Source organism: Centropristis striata, chromosome 3 (assembly GCF_030273125.1).
Source record: "Centropristis striata isolate RG_2023a ecotype Rhode Island chromosome 3, C.striata_1.0, whole genome shotgun sequence".
Taxonomy (NCBI): domain Eukaryota; kingdom Metazoa; phylum Chordata; class Actinopteri; order Perciformes; family Serranidae; genus Centropristis; species Centropristis striata.
The window spans coordinates 7341504-7357070 of record NC_081519.1 but is presented as its reverse complement, the minus strand read 5'-3'; the positions used below and the strand labels follow the sequence as shown (position 1 = coordinate 7357070).

Below are 15567 nucleotides of genomic sequence, written 5' to 3'. Positions count from 1 at the left end.
ATGTCATGTGTTTTATTTGGATAGACTGTTAATTTTTTATGGGCTAAACTTTAACGCTGGATTACACTCACTTTATGGTAGTTATTAAAAACAAGGTTATTATTGTGCTGCATTTCCACTGCATGGTACAGCATGGCTAAACGTGGCTTTATGCTAGAAGTTGTGGAAAGTACCTGGGACTTACTCAGTAAAGGTTCCAAGAGTGTTGAGCCAATACTAGAAACAAGTTAAAACCACTGTCTGGTCCGAAAGTATAGTCTTTACCATGACATGGGACATCCTGAACTACCTTCAAAAGTGACCAAAGTTGTACCAAAAGTGAGTTGCTAAATCACAGTTAAGTTGAACCAAACCATGCAGTGGAAATGTGGCACAACATTTTATACCATACAACAAAGGTTTAAGTAAACAAAAAGGGATTAGCAATTAACTGAGTGCAAATGTAGAATGGTATAACACTTTCAATAAATAAAAAATCAAGAGGTGATTGACCAGCACAGCAATGGTCAAAAAATTCACATTAATTCTCTTTAGACATTTAAGTCTGTTTACAGGTCTCAGGGAGTACTACTGCACATGTGAAAAGGTTAATCTATTTGTGTCTCCAGAGGGAGCTGCATAAAACTAGATTTTTAAAAAAATGCCTCAAGTGATGTCACATGAGTCGGCATTGGTTTGGTCTGTAAGACTTTGAAAATGATAGAAACCGGTCTGTGTGGAGTTTTAAGTTATCTCACCAGAAGTCTGTAGCCTCTGCTGGAGGATACATAAGCTGCTACAAGCATAACACACCTAAATCGCCAACTGAACTGTTGGTTAAGTTGCATTATGGGTAATGTATAAATAGGTGAGATGAAAGCATGGACTTAGAAGAAAAAATGGTCAGTTTTAAAAAGAAATGTCAAAAGTATCGCAGCAGAACCAGAGATGAGTCTGACAGTATTAAAGGAGTACAGAACATGTTACTGAATATAAAACAGAGGGCTGTATGTTACACGTAGCTCAAGGGGGAAATTCACTATGTACTGAAACACTTTATCTTCCATCTACTGTGTCCTAGTGTTTCAAATCTACACTGGAGCCAAAAAGGGCCACCAGCTGGTCTTCATACTGGGAAATGTTCCTCTTCATGATGTCCATACAGGGTCCCAGCAAACGCTCAAAAGCCCGGATGTCAATTACTGAAAGAAATAGAAAAAAATGAATAACAATCGAAAAACAGTACAAAATTTACACAAACTTTTTGTTTGAGAGAAATGTTCCATAGATAGATACAAGATACAAGACTGTATCAGACAGCCTCGATTTTAAGAAATTGCTGGGATTTACATATACGTTTTCCATTCTTCACAGCAAACTCGGTAGATAGATTGTGTTTCAATACAGACTTTTATAGTTGAGGATCAATAGGATGTTAAACAGGAAGTTAAAAGGAAAACAAACAGTTTATCTGGAAGATAATTATATCATGAGGATTATTGGATATAATGTTTGTAATCACAGAAACAGCAGGAATCCAGATTAATTATATCGATTTGTCCTGTTTGCCTCTGTTGAAAGTTAACTCCTATAATCCACTGCAAACTGTACAGCTTTAGTGATTGCCTACCGCTTTATTGAAAAAGGAAATCAAGACAAAAGTGTGAGAGTCAGCAAAGCTGCGATACTGAAGGAGATGGAGCTGACCTCTGAAAGGATGTGATTTAGAAGTTTGGTGGACTCCAGCAACTCTGAGTGCCCTTCTAGTTTTAAGGGGACCTATCATGCTTTTCCTTACTTTCTGTCACATATATATATATATATATATATATATATATATATATATAGCAAAAAGCTGCAGTAAACGTACGTAAACCCTGTGAGTAAAAAACTTTACAATTGGACCTCGTCTTTCTGCCACCAGCCGTAGATTATGAGTTACTATGTTTGCTTTTGTCTATGCTTTGCAATTTCGTGCCTGCTGCACCACGCCTTACTTATCCACTCAACAGCCCAACCAAAGACCAATATCCAGTCAGTCTTTTTCACTGAAAATAAGGTGCAGAATCCTGAAATTAATGTGCTGTTACTCTTGACACAAAGAACACAGGTGTCTTACCTAAACATTTGGTTTCTCCCACAGCGTAAACTGATGCTGCTCGAGGTTTGTTGGTGACTAGCGCCAGCTCCCCAAAATACTGCCCTCGAGAACAGCGAGCCACCTCAACCTCTGTGTTATCCTGCTGGCCCGCCTTCGTCTGCAACAGACATACAGAAACCTGTGAGTTCTGCAGTCATTCAGTACAATAGCATCACACATCACACGAAAAAAAAACCATAATATTCTGTATACTTAATGACAAAAACCAGCACTGAAATTCACGGATATCAGAGGATGAATCATTTGAACTTTTTTGAGGAGGCAACTTAAATAAATTCAGTTATAATATTGGACACACTCACTTTGCTTTTTATCATTATCTTCACCTCTCCTGATTCCACAATGAAGAAACAGTCGGCCTCGTCCCCCTGCAGGTACAGAGAACAGCAGAAACTCCACATTGAAAAAGGCTCACCTGTTCTTGATGAACACAAAGGCAGCAAAAGATACAGTGAGAATTGTCCCAACGCTACCTGCGTTATTAGGCGTTCTCCATCTTTGAACGCTCGTGCTCCCAAAACATCTACGATCTTCATCCTCTCAGAGAGCTTGGGAAAAAAAACAAATGCACTGCTGACAAACCTGAGGTATAAGGTGACTAATTATTAGTTATTCTGCTGTTTTCTTGTTTGTATAGAGTCTAAAATTGTAATACAAACCTCAAGAGACTTCAGAAGAGGAACGCACTCGATGAAGGCCTCATACATCCTCCTCTTCTTCGCATTATTTCTAACAATCAGTCTGTGAAATGTGGCTCGATCCTGAAAGAGCACCAAACAAAAAGAGAGAAAAAAGAGTTTTGTTTTTGCTTTTTGTTTTTTATTTTACTTTGTATTCAAGGTTACCATCCTTTAAAGGACTCACCAGGCCCCACAGGGCGCCATCCTGTGTTGCAATGATTGTGGCGGCTCGCGGCGTGTTGTACATGAGAGCCAGCTCACCAAAACTGCCCTTATTGTCATACTTTCCAACACAAATACTCTCTCCATCCTTCTGCACAACAATATCATACACACCGCTGGAGAAGACATGACACACAGCCGGGGAGTAGAATTCATTATACAACTGACAAAATGTAATTAGTTTGAACTTTATAAAGACGATTTTAAATCTGTCACTCACTTCTCTATGACATAGAAATTGTCTCCGTCGTCTCCTTGGTCTATGATGTGCTCTTGAGGTTTGACAAACACCTCAAACATGCCGTCCAAAACCTCAGAGAACTGCTCCTGGAGGACATTAGACCAGGAACATTTAGTTGTATGGCAGTGGCGGTTCTACACAGGGGCCTACAGGGGCAACTGCCCCTGTGTAGAAGCCCTTGGCCCCTGCTGTGGCCCCTGTGTCAAATTAATAATAAAACGATCAATTTATAACGATGAACGACGGAACAATTCTTACCTTTTTGTTCAAACAACATCTCAATGTACACATAAGGAACCCAGAATGTGTCCATTGTATAATAGTTTAATTGTGCAATAAAAGCTTGTGTAAATAGAATAATAAATAAAAAAGATTAATACTCACTGTATTGCACTTTCAAAATGAAATAAAAAGTACTCACAAAAATGAGAAATGTAAAAAATAACTGTTATTGTTGGTGAGTCTCATTGTTTCAATCAATGTATTTGTATCTTCCAAATATACTTAGATGAGATTTTTAAATAAGCTAAAATATAGGTTTTTGAATGCTTGAATATCATCTTTGCCGTTTTTTTAATGTGCCCCTCTGATTAAACACTGGCCCCTGCTTGGCCCCCACAGTAGAACTGGTCTAGAACCGCCACTGTTGTATAGTAACCTTCAAGCTTTACATACATTACAGAACATAATTTGAATAACAGAAACATGTACATATAACTACATTCTTCAAACAGTACAGTACAATAGAGGATAAATAACAAGCTTCTGCAGGTGTTTTCTGGCTGTGATTTGCTGCTAGAATTGAAATTATCCTCCAACTTTTAGTGTGACTGCATTTTGTCACATAATCACATAATCACTCAGAGCGACCACCACAGGTTTCCATAGATATTACATGGTAGCTTGCCACTGGCCACACATCGCTGCTGCCTGATGTGTTTTTCAGCGTTAGTGGAGTAAAATGAGCAAAAAGCGGCGTAAGATGGTTGAACATTTTTATTCAAAAGCCAGCAGCAAACTGAAAAGTACAAAAGCTGAAGGTACAAACAGTGTGTCTTAGCAAGTTATGTGATGTGTTTAGAGTGCATGGAAAAAATTAAATTCACCAGGAAGAAAACATGAATTTTTCTTGTTTTTAGTCCTATTTAGAACATGGAGTTGTTTCAGCCTCCTGTGGTCAAAATGAGTATTACAACAACAAACAAAATGATCCTGACAGAGAAAAAAGCAGCTGTCTGGCACATTTTTTGACACTTGTTCTTATGGATGGAAAAAACTAAATTTGACAATAACACCTTTTTACACCTGTTGTTAATCATCAAAATTGGAAAGTGGATCGACATTTTTTTCTCACTTGCATCTCAGGGGCTTTTGTAGAAAAGGCCTTAGCATTGATTTGAAGAGCTGAGAGTTGGAGCAGAGCTTGTTTCAGATATGCAGAGCTTAAAAAATGCTGCTTCTCATTTTTTTTTAAGTTTAGGGACAGAATTTAGTGCTCTGTAAACCAGTTTTTGACATAAAGGAAGACAGTGTAAAAAAAAGAGTGTGTTCTGGTTCTTCTTGTGTTTGTCTGTAAAACCTAAAGTTAATATTAACATGTTTAAAAAAGAAAACAGAAATCATGAAAAGGACACCCGGTGTTTTACCTGCTCCAGTGTTTTAAACAGTAAAATGTCTTTACAGGCATCCTGAAGTCTGCGACGCTGTTCGTCTGTTTTTGGATGCACAACACGGACTTCTGTGTCATCGTCGTCGTCGTCATCGGGGTTATACGCCTCTGCACAAACTGCAGCAGGACCAACAAATTAAAATACTGTACCGTGGTCGGCATGAATTAATATTTATCACACTTGTTGTTCCAGTCACTGACCTGAAACTCTGCGATTGTATTTACCGGTGGTGCACTCTGCAGAGAGACGGAGTGGGACAGGTTTATCAAAGTATGAGGAAGCTCATCATTATTTATTGTTACAGTTCCTGTGATGTGCACAATATAGTGTTATTTTGCATCATGAGGTCTGTTAGTTGTAGGTGGTGTGGTCATTTCAGGCAGCTTTTTGTTCACACTGATGTTTGTCTGACTGTGACCTTGGACGTCAAAGCTTTTCATCAATGAGATATTTTCAGAAGGCGTTCTGTGTAAAGTTTTCCCATTTGTGACACTGACACCCATGAAGCTGTTGGGGTTTTAATATCCACAAAATAACATTTAATTTGGAAGACATGGAGCAGAAAACAAAGATAAAATGATGTAATATTACTCACTAACAGGTTCTTCCTCCTCCTCCTCCTCCTCTTCCTTTTTGGGCTTATTTGACTTTGTTTCAAAGGTCACTCCTTTCCGTGAAGATTTGAAGCTGGATTTCCTGACCTTTTGGTCTTTATTTTGGCTTTCCAGAATTTGTGTAAAATGCTGCACGGCAAATTCAACCAAGTCTTTTGGCTTGCGGCGAAGCACCTCCACCGTGTATCCCTGCAGCAGCTCCTTCAAACCAGCCGGTATCTCCACATTACTCATCCTGCAGGGTCAAAGGTCACAGTTCACACCTAACCCCAAATCTAAATATCAAATATTTTGATTTGAAATATCCAATCTAAGCACCAGCTTGTCCCGCAGATTTGACCAACAGAAAACCTTCATCACAAGAGCAAACGGACCCCTCCTCCTCTCGTCCCACTCTCTCTAACATTTCAGCAGCTTATTGATTTCTTTATTTAGCCCGGCCTGTCGGAAAGTATTGACCAGGACTTTTTACGTCAGATGTAATTAAAGGCTGTCCGATGGATTACAACTCCGAACATGATGATTTGGCAAAGAAACTGAGAGAGAGGAAACTTTTTACTGGTGTTCCTGGAAGTCAGTCTGCTGTTATAGGGGGCACGACATGAATAACTCACTTGAACACATTCATATATATAGAGTGGCTACCAGCCAACAAACTGTGAAATAGGACGCTGCATGAATCAGAAAACATGGGGATTCAACAAGCCATTTAGATTTGGCTCCTCTTCCTCCGTCACATGCAGACTCATGAGAATAAACTGCCTCCATCTGAGTATCTCCACCTGCAGCTTGAGCACATGGGAGACATGGATTTCTGCTTTTGTAGTTGTAGTATAAAGAGTAAATTTAAGGAGGAGGTTGTGATAAATAAATGGGTAAAACAAAGGACTTTCACTCAGGAGACGGGGGTTTGTGTCCTGTGAAATACAGTTGACGTATTATTTTCTGTTTTAGTTTTAGTTAGCTTTGTTAGGATTAGGTGTCAAAACTGCTTGGTTAATGTTAGGAAAAGATCATGGTTTGAGTTAAAAAGACCCTTTCACAATAACAACACGCTACAAAAGGCTTTCTACTACAAGGAAAAGTGCAACTGCTAAATGTAGTAGTCTGCTAAATGTAGTAGTGATGTGTAGTCTGCTAAATGACTAAATGTAAATGTAACTTCTCCTGGAAACACTGACCAATCAGAGCAAACTAGGCTTTTTTTTGTGAGTGGCTCTTAAAGAGACAGGCACTCAAACAGAGTGTCTTAATTATTTTACTTTACCCAGACTTCAAATTGGTTGTGAAACACGATAAATGTTATTTATTAAGGTTTTGTTGTTTTTAATATATAGCACTGCGCAAAAGTCTTAGGCAGGTGTGAAAAAATGCTGTAAAATAAGAATGCTTTCAAAAATATAAATGTTCGTTTATTTTTGAGTGATAGTTTATAAGTGAATGAACAGAAGAAAAATCTAAATCAGATTAATATTTGGTGTGACCACCTGCATCAATTCTTCTAGGCATTTTAACCATATCTACCTGAGACTTTTGCAAAGTACTGTACAGTATATTTGTGTTTATAGATATTTGTTTTTCTATGATTTTTGAATGCATATATACTTTTAATTTCACTTTAATAATCTAGAGGAGGGTGGAGGTAGATACACTTGAGTCATGTCGACTTAAGCATTCAGATTTCTGTTTTGTGATGGAAAACTTGACATAAAAAAGATACTTTCCACTGATGGTTGAAACTGACTTTATTACAGCTTTATGGCAGTAGAATAACCAGTTCTACTTACTACATTCTGTGTATATGACACATTAGATCTTATCTTTGATTTTTTTTAAATCTCTAACTTAAATCTCTAACTTTTTGTCTTTTATAGTAATTATCATCACTCATTTTATTATGATCCTTTGATGCAGGTGTTAAAAAGCATGGACAGTCAGGTTTCTACATTTTGTGACAATGATTCCAAATAAAGAGAATTTAGAAAAAAATAGCATGACAGTCTAATTGATACATATGGATTCTGTTTGTTTTTTACATTTCTTTACATGTTGACATTCACATACCGTTCAATCAATCTCATAATTTTCACATTAACGCAAACAGAGTGTAGCGAGCGTTGTGGTCACTGAGTGGAGGGTGACCTCACAGGAAGCAGAAAGGTGTGTATTGCTGAGAGACTGAACACACACACAGAAGAACACAAAGCACCTTTTCCCTGATATGTACACCTGCTCGCAGATAACAAAAGGTAAGGCACAACATGTTCACTCCTTTTCTGATATATAAAAAAATAACACAACTTAAAGAAAACAAGTAAATAAGGAGTGAGAACATTCGACTGTGTGTGTGTGTGTGTGTGTGTGTGTTTGTTCTGGTACCAAGTTATTAGAACAATTCTGCTCTGAACCCTGCACAGGTCTGAGTGATCCACATGCTCTACAGCACCACGAGGTCTTAACGATAATCAAGCACATTATTGGAAAACAGTTAAAAAATCTTTGTGACTCAGCGTGTGTGTTCGCATGTTGTGTGTCTGTGTGTGTGTGTCCTGCTTATAACTGCACTGTGTTAAAACAGTTCTGTTCCTGGGATTCACATACAGCCGAGCTGAGTCTTCATCACAGGTTCGGTGCTGCCCAGTTCAAGAACTTCATTGCGAACTCAAATCCTAAGAAACAAGCCTGATAAAAAAAAAACAACAACACAAGATTCAGACAAAATATTTTAGTTTGTGTAGAATAGTGATGGAATAAATAACAGATTTCTCACACAACTTTTGTTTTGTTTAAGAAAATGTGCAATATTACTTTTAAATCTAAATACAGAATTGTTGTGCCCTTATTCTGCATTTATATCCTATGCAAGGAAGGCCAGGCAAGGAAAAAATTAAGATTTTTTATTTTTTATTATGAGAATAAAGTTGAAATGTTGGGAATCAACAAAACATTTCAAGATTTAGGTGGAACTTTTGAGAGTCTACTCTCTTTTTGACATTTCAATTGCAATTAATTTCCTGATTGTCGATACAGTCCACCACCAGAAATACATAAAATGCACAAAAATACACAAAAAAATGCCTAAGATTGGAATCAGCATATCAGCTGAGATTTTTCTTATTTTGTGATAGTTGGCCAAATGCACAATGAAAGCATGCCATTATCTTAATTTTCAAAAAAAATCATGTTCATAGAAAACGTCATTTGTTGCAATATTCTTAGAGAAAAGTGCAAAACATTGGATATTCTGACGACATCAAACAAACTGGTGCATCGCTATAGAAACGGTGTTACCCTGATTTATGGTGTGGTTATCTGCTGGTTTACCAGACTGGAAATTGAAAATAAATTATGATTCCTTCATACTTTTAATCTACTGAAAAACTCTTTTGGTTGAAGAAGGACAAAGTGATTTTGGTCTTTTGAGGTTTTGAAACAGACTGTTGGTGTGTTGGTTTTTGGTCAAAACAAATCAGTTATTTTCAGTGTCATAATATTAAACTTCTGAACACTCTTCAGTGTAAGTGAAGTGAACTCACAGCGTTAGCAGGGAAAGCTCTAAGCATGACAGCGTTGAAGCCTTTATACAGAGAGCCAATGCCCTCCTCTCTGATCAGCTCCCGCAGAACGTCCCGGAAACCGTTTGGATATTTTCCTTCAGGAGCTGCGAGAGAGACACATTTTGTTTACAAGACAAACATATTTGTTATAAGTAAGTATAACTTACTTATTTGTAGGAGCTATACAAATACAGTTTATAATTATTATTTTATTTTAGCCTAAAAACATTGTGTAATCTATAAACAGACCTGTTTGGAAACGAGACTTGAGTACGTCAGCTGGAATTGCAACGGCCCAGTTGGCGATCCCTGCCATCCCCCCGGCAAACAGCACGCTGGGAACGCTGAGCTCGTTATGGCTGCAGGGAGAAGACAACAGGTTCAACTACTCATAAAAGACAACAAACGGTTATGAACTAATACTGTAAGGAAAAGAACAAATATTTACGTTTTCCCTGCTGGTGTGAGGAGATTCTTCAAACACTCGTAGGACGTGAAGTACATCCCGCTCGCTGGAACATCTGAGTTACAGAGCAAAGAAAGAGTGACTTCAACTGCACCATCACCCCCATAAAAAAAATCTTTCCTGTCACATGCCATCACACTGTACAATAACAAATAATAGTCTGGTTCATTACATACTGTCTATGCACTTTGTGTTTTTTATGCACACTGTTCATTGCACCTTATTTGTTTCATAGCACCAACATTTTTATACTGTATATTCATATTTATTCTGCACTGGAATTCTATTCTACTCCTTAATACATACTCCTTCTTTAGACACTTTATTTTTTATTGTATTTTTATATTTTATTGCTTGAAGTATGCCTAGGTTGTTCTTTTTATTTAATTGTGTTGTCATTGTCTTTGTGTGTAATGCTGCTGCTACACTGTAATTTCCCAGCTTGGGATAAATAAAGTATATCTATCTATCTATCTATCTATCTATAATAAACAAATATAGTTACATTTAATGAATCAGTAAATAATGGATATTTGTGAATGATTATATGTAAACACATGGTACTTTACGTCTTCTAAAAGGTAGTTTGAGATTAATTTAAAGAGGCTACCAACACCAATCCTACAGAAGGCTGGACAAAATAATGACAACACTTGATGAAAATGACGTGAAACTCAGTTTTAGGCTGTATCAGAGTCAAGCAGCACCTCTCATGAGGGTCAGAGCGGTGCCTTTGTAGATTCCTCTGATGCCAGTCTCTCTGTACAGCTGTTTGACACAGTCCATAGGCCCTGCATACTTCACCTCTCCTGATGCTGCCTGGATCTGCACACACACACAAGCACACTTTATTTCACACGCACTGTCATTTCATTTTGGCGTGTGGAATCTACTATTAAAAACACAGTGGTAGATCCTGTATTTCTGTACAAACAGTTGACCTCTGACCTGCAGCAGGCATTTGATTCTCTCTCCAGGAGCCATGATGGCCGTGGTGAACACACCAGACAACATTCCTGCAGCAAACAGCTGTGGATACCTGCAGGAGACACACACACACACACACACACAGTGTTATCACCTGTCGAGTGTTTGTAACAGTTAAATAAACAGTACGACAGAGCAGTAGTTCTCAACCTTTTTAAGTCGCGACCCCCAATTTAACATGCATGTTGTCCGCGACTCCCGCTCACTGAACAGAATCTTACACGCACAGTTCAGATCACCGAAAAAAGAAACAAAATGACCAAAAAAAGTAAACAAAATGACCAAAAAAGACACAAATTGACCACAAAATGATCAAAAAATACACAAAATGACCAGAAAAAGACACAAAATTACTCAAAAAAGAAACAAAATGACCAAAAAAAGACACAAATTGACCACAAAATGACCAAAAAAGACACAAAACGAGCAAAAAAGACACAAAATGACAAAAAACAACAACACAAAATGACCAAAAACAGACATTTAGTGACCAAAAAGACTAAAACACATTAACACATGAATACTTTAACACAGTGGAGACAGAGCTGACTTCCAAAATGATTTGGCGACCCCCAGAAATCATCTCGCGACCCCAATTGGGGTCGGGACCCCAAGGTTGAGAATAGCTGCGACAGAGCAATCACCTACGTAAGGATATCATCAGGGGTTTTCTGTTGCAGCTTCTTGCCCAGTCCGAATCCAAAGAAACAGACGGCAAACATGGGCGTAACTCCGATGATGGGAGCCGCCATGCCTTTATAGAGACCTTTCACTCCCTGCGAGGGAAGAAGATGACAAGGGAACTCAGCACGAGGGAGGAAAGACAATATTTTATCAAATGTATCCCAGATATGAGCAGCCAGCACCCTCACCTCTTTGGCTAGAGTCTTTTTACAACAATCGATGGTTCCAGCATAGAGAGGGATCTCTCCAGGTTTGGGTTTGGGCTGAGTCTGTAAACGCACCTGAGAGAGGAAAGAGGATCGGGTGAGGAGTTAGAGGAGTAGTCAAAATAATGATGTTATGGACTGTGATGTCGATGGTGAAATCCCTAAAATCCCTAAATAAAAGTTTGTAAAGTGTTGAATAATTTGTCCACACGTTTTTTTTTTTTAACTGGCAAACCTTCCCCCATCCTTGCTGGTAAACATTGAGCCTTTAACACCCAGCCATGATACCATCACCTGTTATCAATAATCTCTTTACCTGTGGAGTGTTCTCAACAGGTATCGTTTGAGCACTTTCCCAGTCTTTTGTTGCCCCTGCTCCGAGTTTTTTTCTTTAATGTGCTGCTGGCATTAACTAATTAGACTAAGCATATATCTATAAAAAATCCCTGAAGCTAATCAGGTAAAACATTAAATATATTGTTTTTGTACAGTTTTGAATTCAATGTATGTCAAACAGGATTAGAAACTGATCACGTTCTGTTTTATTTTACAAATTTTTTGGAATCAGGTTGTAACATCAACGATTAAGATTTTAAGGCTTTTTAACACTAAGGCCAACCTATTAAACTTAACAAGGTAAATCAATGAACACTGAGATATAGGAGTTTTTATAGCATACATATTATTCTTTTTTGATGTCCTTGATTGTTACTGTTCTAAATTGCTGTTTTTTTCAGCCATTGTTTTTTCAATTACTCTTTGCAGTGTTTCTCTGTCATGTTTATTTGTATAGGTTTCTTTTACTGAATGTTTTTCTGCCTCTATTAGACTGTTGTATTATAAGTTTTATGTGTCTAACCTCTGTCAAGGTCTGCACATTAGCTACAGCTAGAAGTCCTTTATACACTGCATGAGTTGCATTTCAGTTAAAAGTAACAATGTCCACATGTATGTTCCCTTTTAAATAACTTAATACAATAATAAAAAAATAAAACAGCTTTGTGTTGACCTCACACACAAAAGGTCAAGCATCAGAGTTCGATCCTCACTTTGTGCGCACTGAAAGACACGTCCATAAAGAATCCAACACCTTTAGGATGAGTCTGAACAGGCCAGGCTGTGAAGGGGTTTAATATTTAGAGAGTAAACATAAACATGACTCTGAATTAATGCTAATGTTGCTGCTTGATGTGTAAATAGTTAAGTGTCTGTTGATCTTTTTTAAATAACAACTTTGCATGTTGTCTTGTCTTGAGTTTACAGCTTTTAACTCGACTGTTAAAGGGCCAAAAATAAGTTAATGTAGGTTTAAAAGAAAATCCTGCATGCGATACTGTTGTATATACTCGTCTCAAATCCTCTTTTACGCCCCCGAATTGTATTCAAATCATATCATGGCAGACTTTGTGATATCAGCACATATCTTATTGTTGTTCAAATAATTAAAATGCATCATTGTATTGTGATGTAACTTGAGATTTACACCTCTAACAATCATAGCAGCAACAATCGTGCTTTCATGCTCAGGAGGCCACTCCAGCTGCACTGAGCTGAGTCACTACAGAGCCAATGTGGGTCAAAGGGCTGCAGCAGCTGATACAATGACTCTCTGCTGCAACATTTATATTTTCAGGAGTGAGCTACATCTACACAGCTGAGTCTGACACACAGGTGAGTGATAGAGTCAATGAAACATTAAGTGTCTTAACCCATTGAAGCCTGGAAAGCGGATACGTTGTTTTGTAGTATTTGTATAAGCTCTCAAATACTTTATGAATTTCATTTCTATCTGCTACAGAGGCTGAAAAATCTATTATTTAGTAGAAGCGTTGACACTTCTGTTGAATTTCCAGAAAAACTTCAGGTTTGAGGGGCTTATTTTAAAATCGCCCAGAGGTTTTCCAGGCGTTTCAGGCCTCAGTGGGTTAATGTGGAGTCAGTTCACCAGGACAGCTTCAGCCTTTCTAAGGCTGAGCTACTCTATTGGAGAGGCCTTGTCACAGCAGGTAGAAAGAAAAACAAACAAAGCAGGACATAACTAAAGGACACAGAGCATCAGAGACCATCACAGGAGAGCTGCAACGATTTGTCAACTAATTAAAACTCTCCCGTTCACTACGCTCTTCCAAAGAAAGGGGCCATGAATCTCAAACTCAACTCTCTTCCTCTGTAATTTACAAACTCCATCCGGTCTCTCTCAATCTTTAAGAAGAGACTTAAGACCCAACTCTTTACTGAACACCTTCACACATAATAGACATGGATGCACCAAATAGGGGGGGGGAGACCTGGAGAGATCCGAAGGTGGAGGTTTACATTATATCATATGGTCTTATTTATGGAGGTGGAGAGCTTTGAGTTCAGGTGACTGAAGGCCAAAGCATTTTATTCACGTTATTTTCACAACCACCAAACTACTAAGTGAGTCCTGCTGCACAAAAAGCGTCCGCATTATTATTATTATTATTATTATGCATTATAAATGTTCCTCCGCTCTTTTATTCATGATTTCTTGCTACTTGTCCTCCTCCCTCTGTGTGTTTGTGTCTCTGCGGTGTCACCGGATGCTCTCTACCTGCAGGTTGTGTCCTAATTTAAAGCCAGTGTGTGAGTGAGGCTGATCACCTTGATGGTGTCGAGTGGATGTCCTGCGAAGACGAGGCAGACACCCCCAAACCCTCCCGCGAAGAAGTTCTTCAGCGGGCTGATCGGCTGCGGCTGTTTGGACATTTTTACTTTTCGCTCAGCTGGAAGACAAAAACAACAACAACCGACTGAATGAAACCGGCACCGGAAATAAACCGAAACACGTCGAGAGATAGAAAATAGACCAGAAACAACATGTTACCTGCTCGACGGTGAGTGTGAGGTGTGTTTGAGCTGCTGTCACTCCTGACTGCAGGACCTTTCACCCACTTATCTACCCGGACCGCTCTGAGTGCGACACAGCTGGACTCTGGTACGTCCCTGTTTGACTTCCGGGTGGAAACCGAAAAACTTTTGTTTGAGACTTGAATAAATAAAGTTAACTGAAATATAAAAATATATATCAAAACACAACTAAAATTGCAGAATAATTATACTATTTATTTTAACTATGTAATGTATGTAAAAAACAACAACTTCTAATTCATTTTTATTTAAAAACAAAAAAAATGTTGTTTTTGTCATAATATTATCTATTTATTTATGTGCTACTTTAAAATTGGAAAATTTAAAAGTAGCACATAACATTTAAAAAAAATGAATCCATCAATTAATAGTTCAAATCAAAAAGTGATTTCCAAAACAACATAAAACAGTCAATAAGTATAAGGCAAAAAAGTATAAATTCCAGTATTTATTCTTGTATTTTTGTGACACCTATGGTTCTCCACAGTAAATGTAGATATATATGTATATACATCTATAAAATAGATACTGTAAATTTAAACCAGAAATCATAATATATGTAATTTATTAAGCTCGTGCAGATTGTGTATGTCCTAATGAATGCTCAGTTTAATGTAGGATATCTATCCATCCATCCATCCATTTATCTTATATATATATATATATATATATATATATATATATATATATTTTGTTAGAAATTAATACAATTTAGCAATTATCTGCATTATGACCATTAGTAAATGCTGCAAAAAATTGTGGTTAACAGAGCATTGAATATAACAGAGCACACACACATAAATAACACTTTATGCACATTCCTGAGGGAAAGCAGACTTAACACAGAGACACATTTATAAAGATATTTTCAAGGTTATAGGCTCGGAGGGAGTAAAACACTGAGGAACACTAGGTACAGAGAGAGAGACAGCTTGATAAGGAGAAATGTGCACAGATTGTATTCATTCAACAGACGCCGACCGGAAGCTGTAACACCAAGAGGCTAGGGACGTAGCATGCGTCATCAAGGGCGGCCCGAGTCTAAACCATGGTGCTGCCCCAACATTTTTGACCAATCAGATAGTTGTACATTCACATTATAAACTTTGTTTAAAAGTAAGGTAGGACAGTGTTTGCAGCTAACTGTCTTACAGATTTCTGATCAGATTAAGGTCCATGTAAATGATTCACTCTTTCATTACTGGCTT

The 15567-nt window shown here is 37.8% G+C and overlaps 2 protein-coding genes across 4 annotated transcripts; both read right to left on the bottom strand.

Annotated features, from left to right (window-relative positions):
• Positions 1–116: 116 nt before the first annotated feature.
• prkar2ab (protein kinase, cAMP-dependent, regulatory, type II, alpha, B) lies at positions 117–6023 on the bottom strand. Of its 3 annotated transcripts, none has more exons than XM_059328255.1 (10): positions 5553–6023; positions 5154–5187; positions 4930–5069; positions 3263–3369; positions 3005–3158; positions 2800–2901; positions 2614–2688; positions 2443–2508; positions 2099–2237; positions 117–1181 (listed from the first exon to the last, which is right to left on the bottom strand). In XM_059328255.1, exons 1-10 carry the CDS (start codon positions 5799–5801, stop codon positions 1057–1059), a joined length of 1191 nt encoding a protein of 396 aa, XP_059184238.1. In that variant the 5' UTR covers positions 5802–6023; the 3' UTR covers positions 117–1056. The 3 variants fall into 3 exon arrangements, with proteins under 3 accessions (XP_059184238.1, XP_059184246.1, XP_059184252.1); XM_059328263.1 differs by having other exon boundaries at positions 5014–5069; XM_059328269.1 differs by lacking the exon at positions 2443–2508.
• Positions 6024–7294: 1271 nt separating this feature from the next.
• Positions 7295–14421, bottom strand: slc25a20 (solute carrier family 25 member 20). The gene is made up of 10 exons (XM_059328283.1): positions 14316–14421; positions 14093–14214; positions 11450–11542; positions 11226–11353; positions 10539–10629; positions 10298–10415; positions 9573–9645; positions 9374–9483; positions 9104–9228; positions 7295–8249 (listed from the first exon to the last, which is right to left on the bottom strand). The coding sequence occupies exons 2-10, from the start codon at positions 14195–14197 to the stop codon at positions 8187–8189; spliced, it is 906 nt and encodes a 301-aa protein (XP_059184266.1). The 5' UTR covers positions 14198–14214; positions 14316–14421; the 3' UTR covers positions 7295–8186.
• Between the last annotated feature and the right edge of the window lie 1146 nt (positions 14422–15567).

Coding starts and splice junctions, on each gene's coding strand:
- slc25a20 (XM_059328283.1), bottom strand. CDS start 14,197: ATGTCCAAACAGCCGCAGCCGATCAGCCCGCTGAAGAACTTCTTCGCG. Junction 11,543..14,092: donor ATCCACTCGACACCATCAAG/GTGATCAGCCTC, acceptor TTCCTCTCTCAG/GTGCGTTTACAGACTCAGCC. Junction 9,646..10,297: donor CGCTCTGACCCTCATGAGAG/GTGCTGCTTGAC, acceptor TCTGTAACTCAG/ATGTTCCAGCGAGCGGGATG.
- prkar2ab (XM_059328255.1), bottom strand. CDS start 5,801: ATGAGTAATGTGGAGATACCGGCTGGTTTGAAGGAGCTGCTGCAGGGA. Junction 3,370..4,929: donor TGTTTAAAACACTGGAGCAG/GTAAAACACCGG, acceptor AATGTCCTCCAG/GAGCAGTTCTCTGAGGTTTT. Junction 1,182..2,098: donor GGGAGAAACCAAATGTTTAG/GTAAGACACCTG, acceptor TATTTCTTTCAG/TAATTGACATCCGGGCTTTT.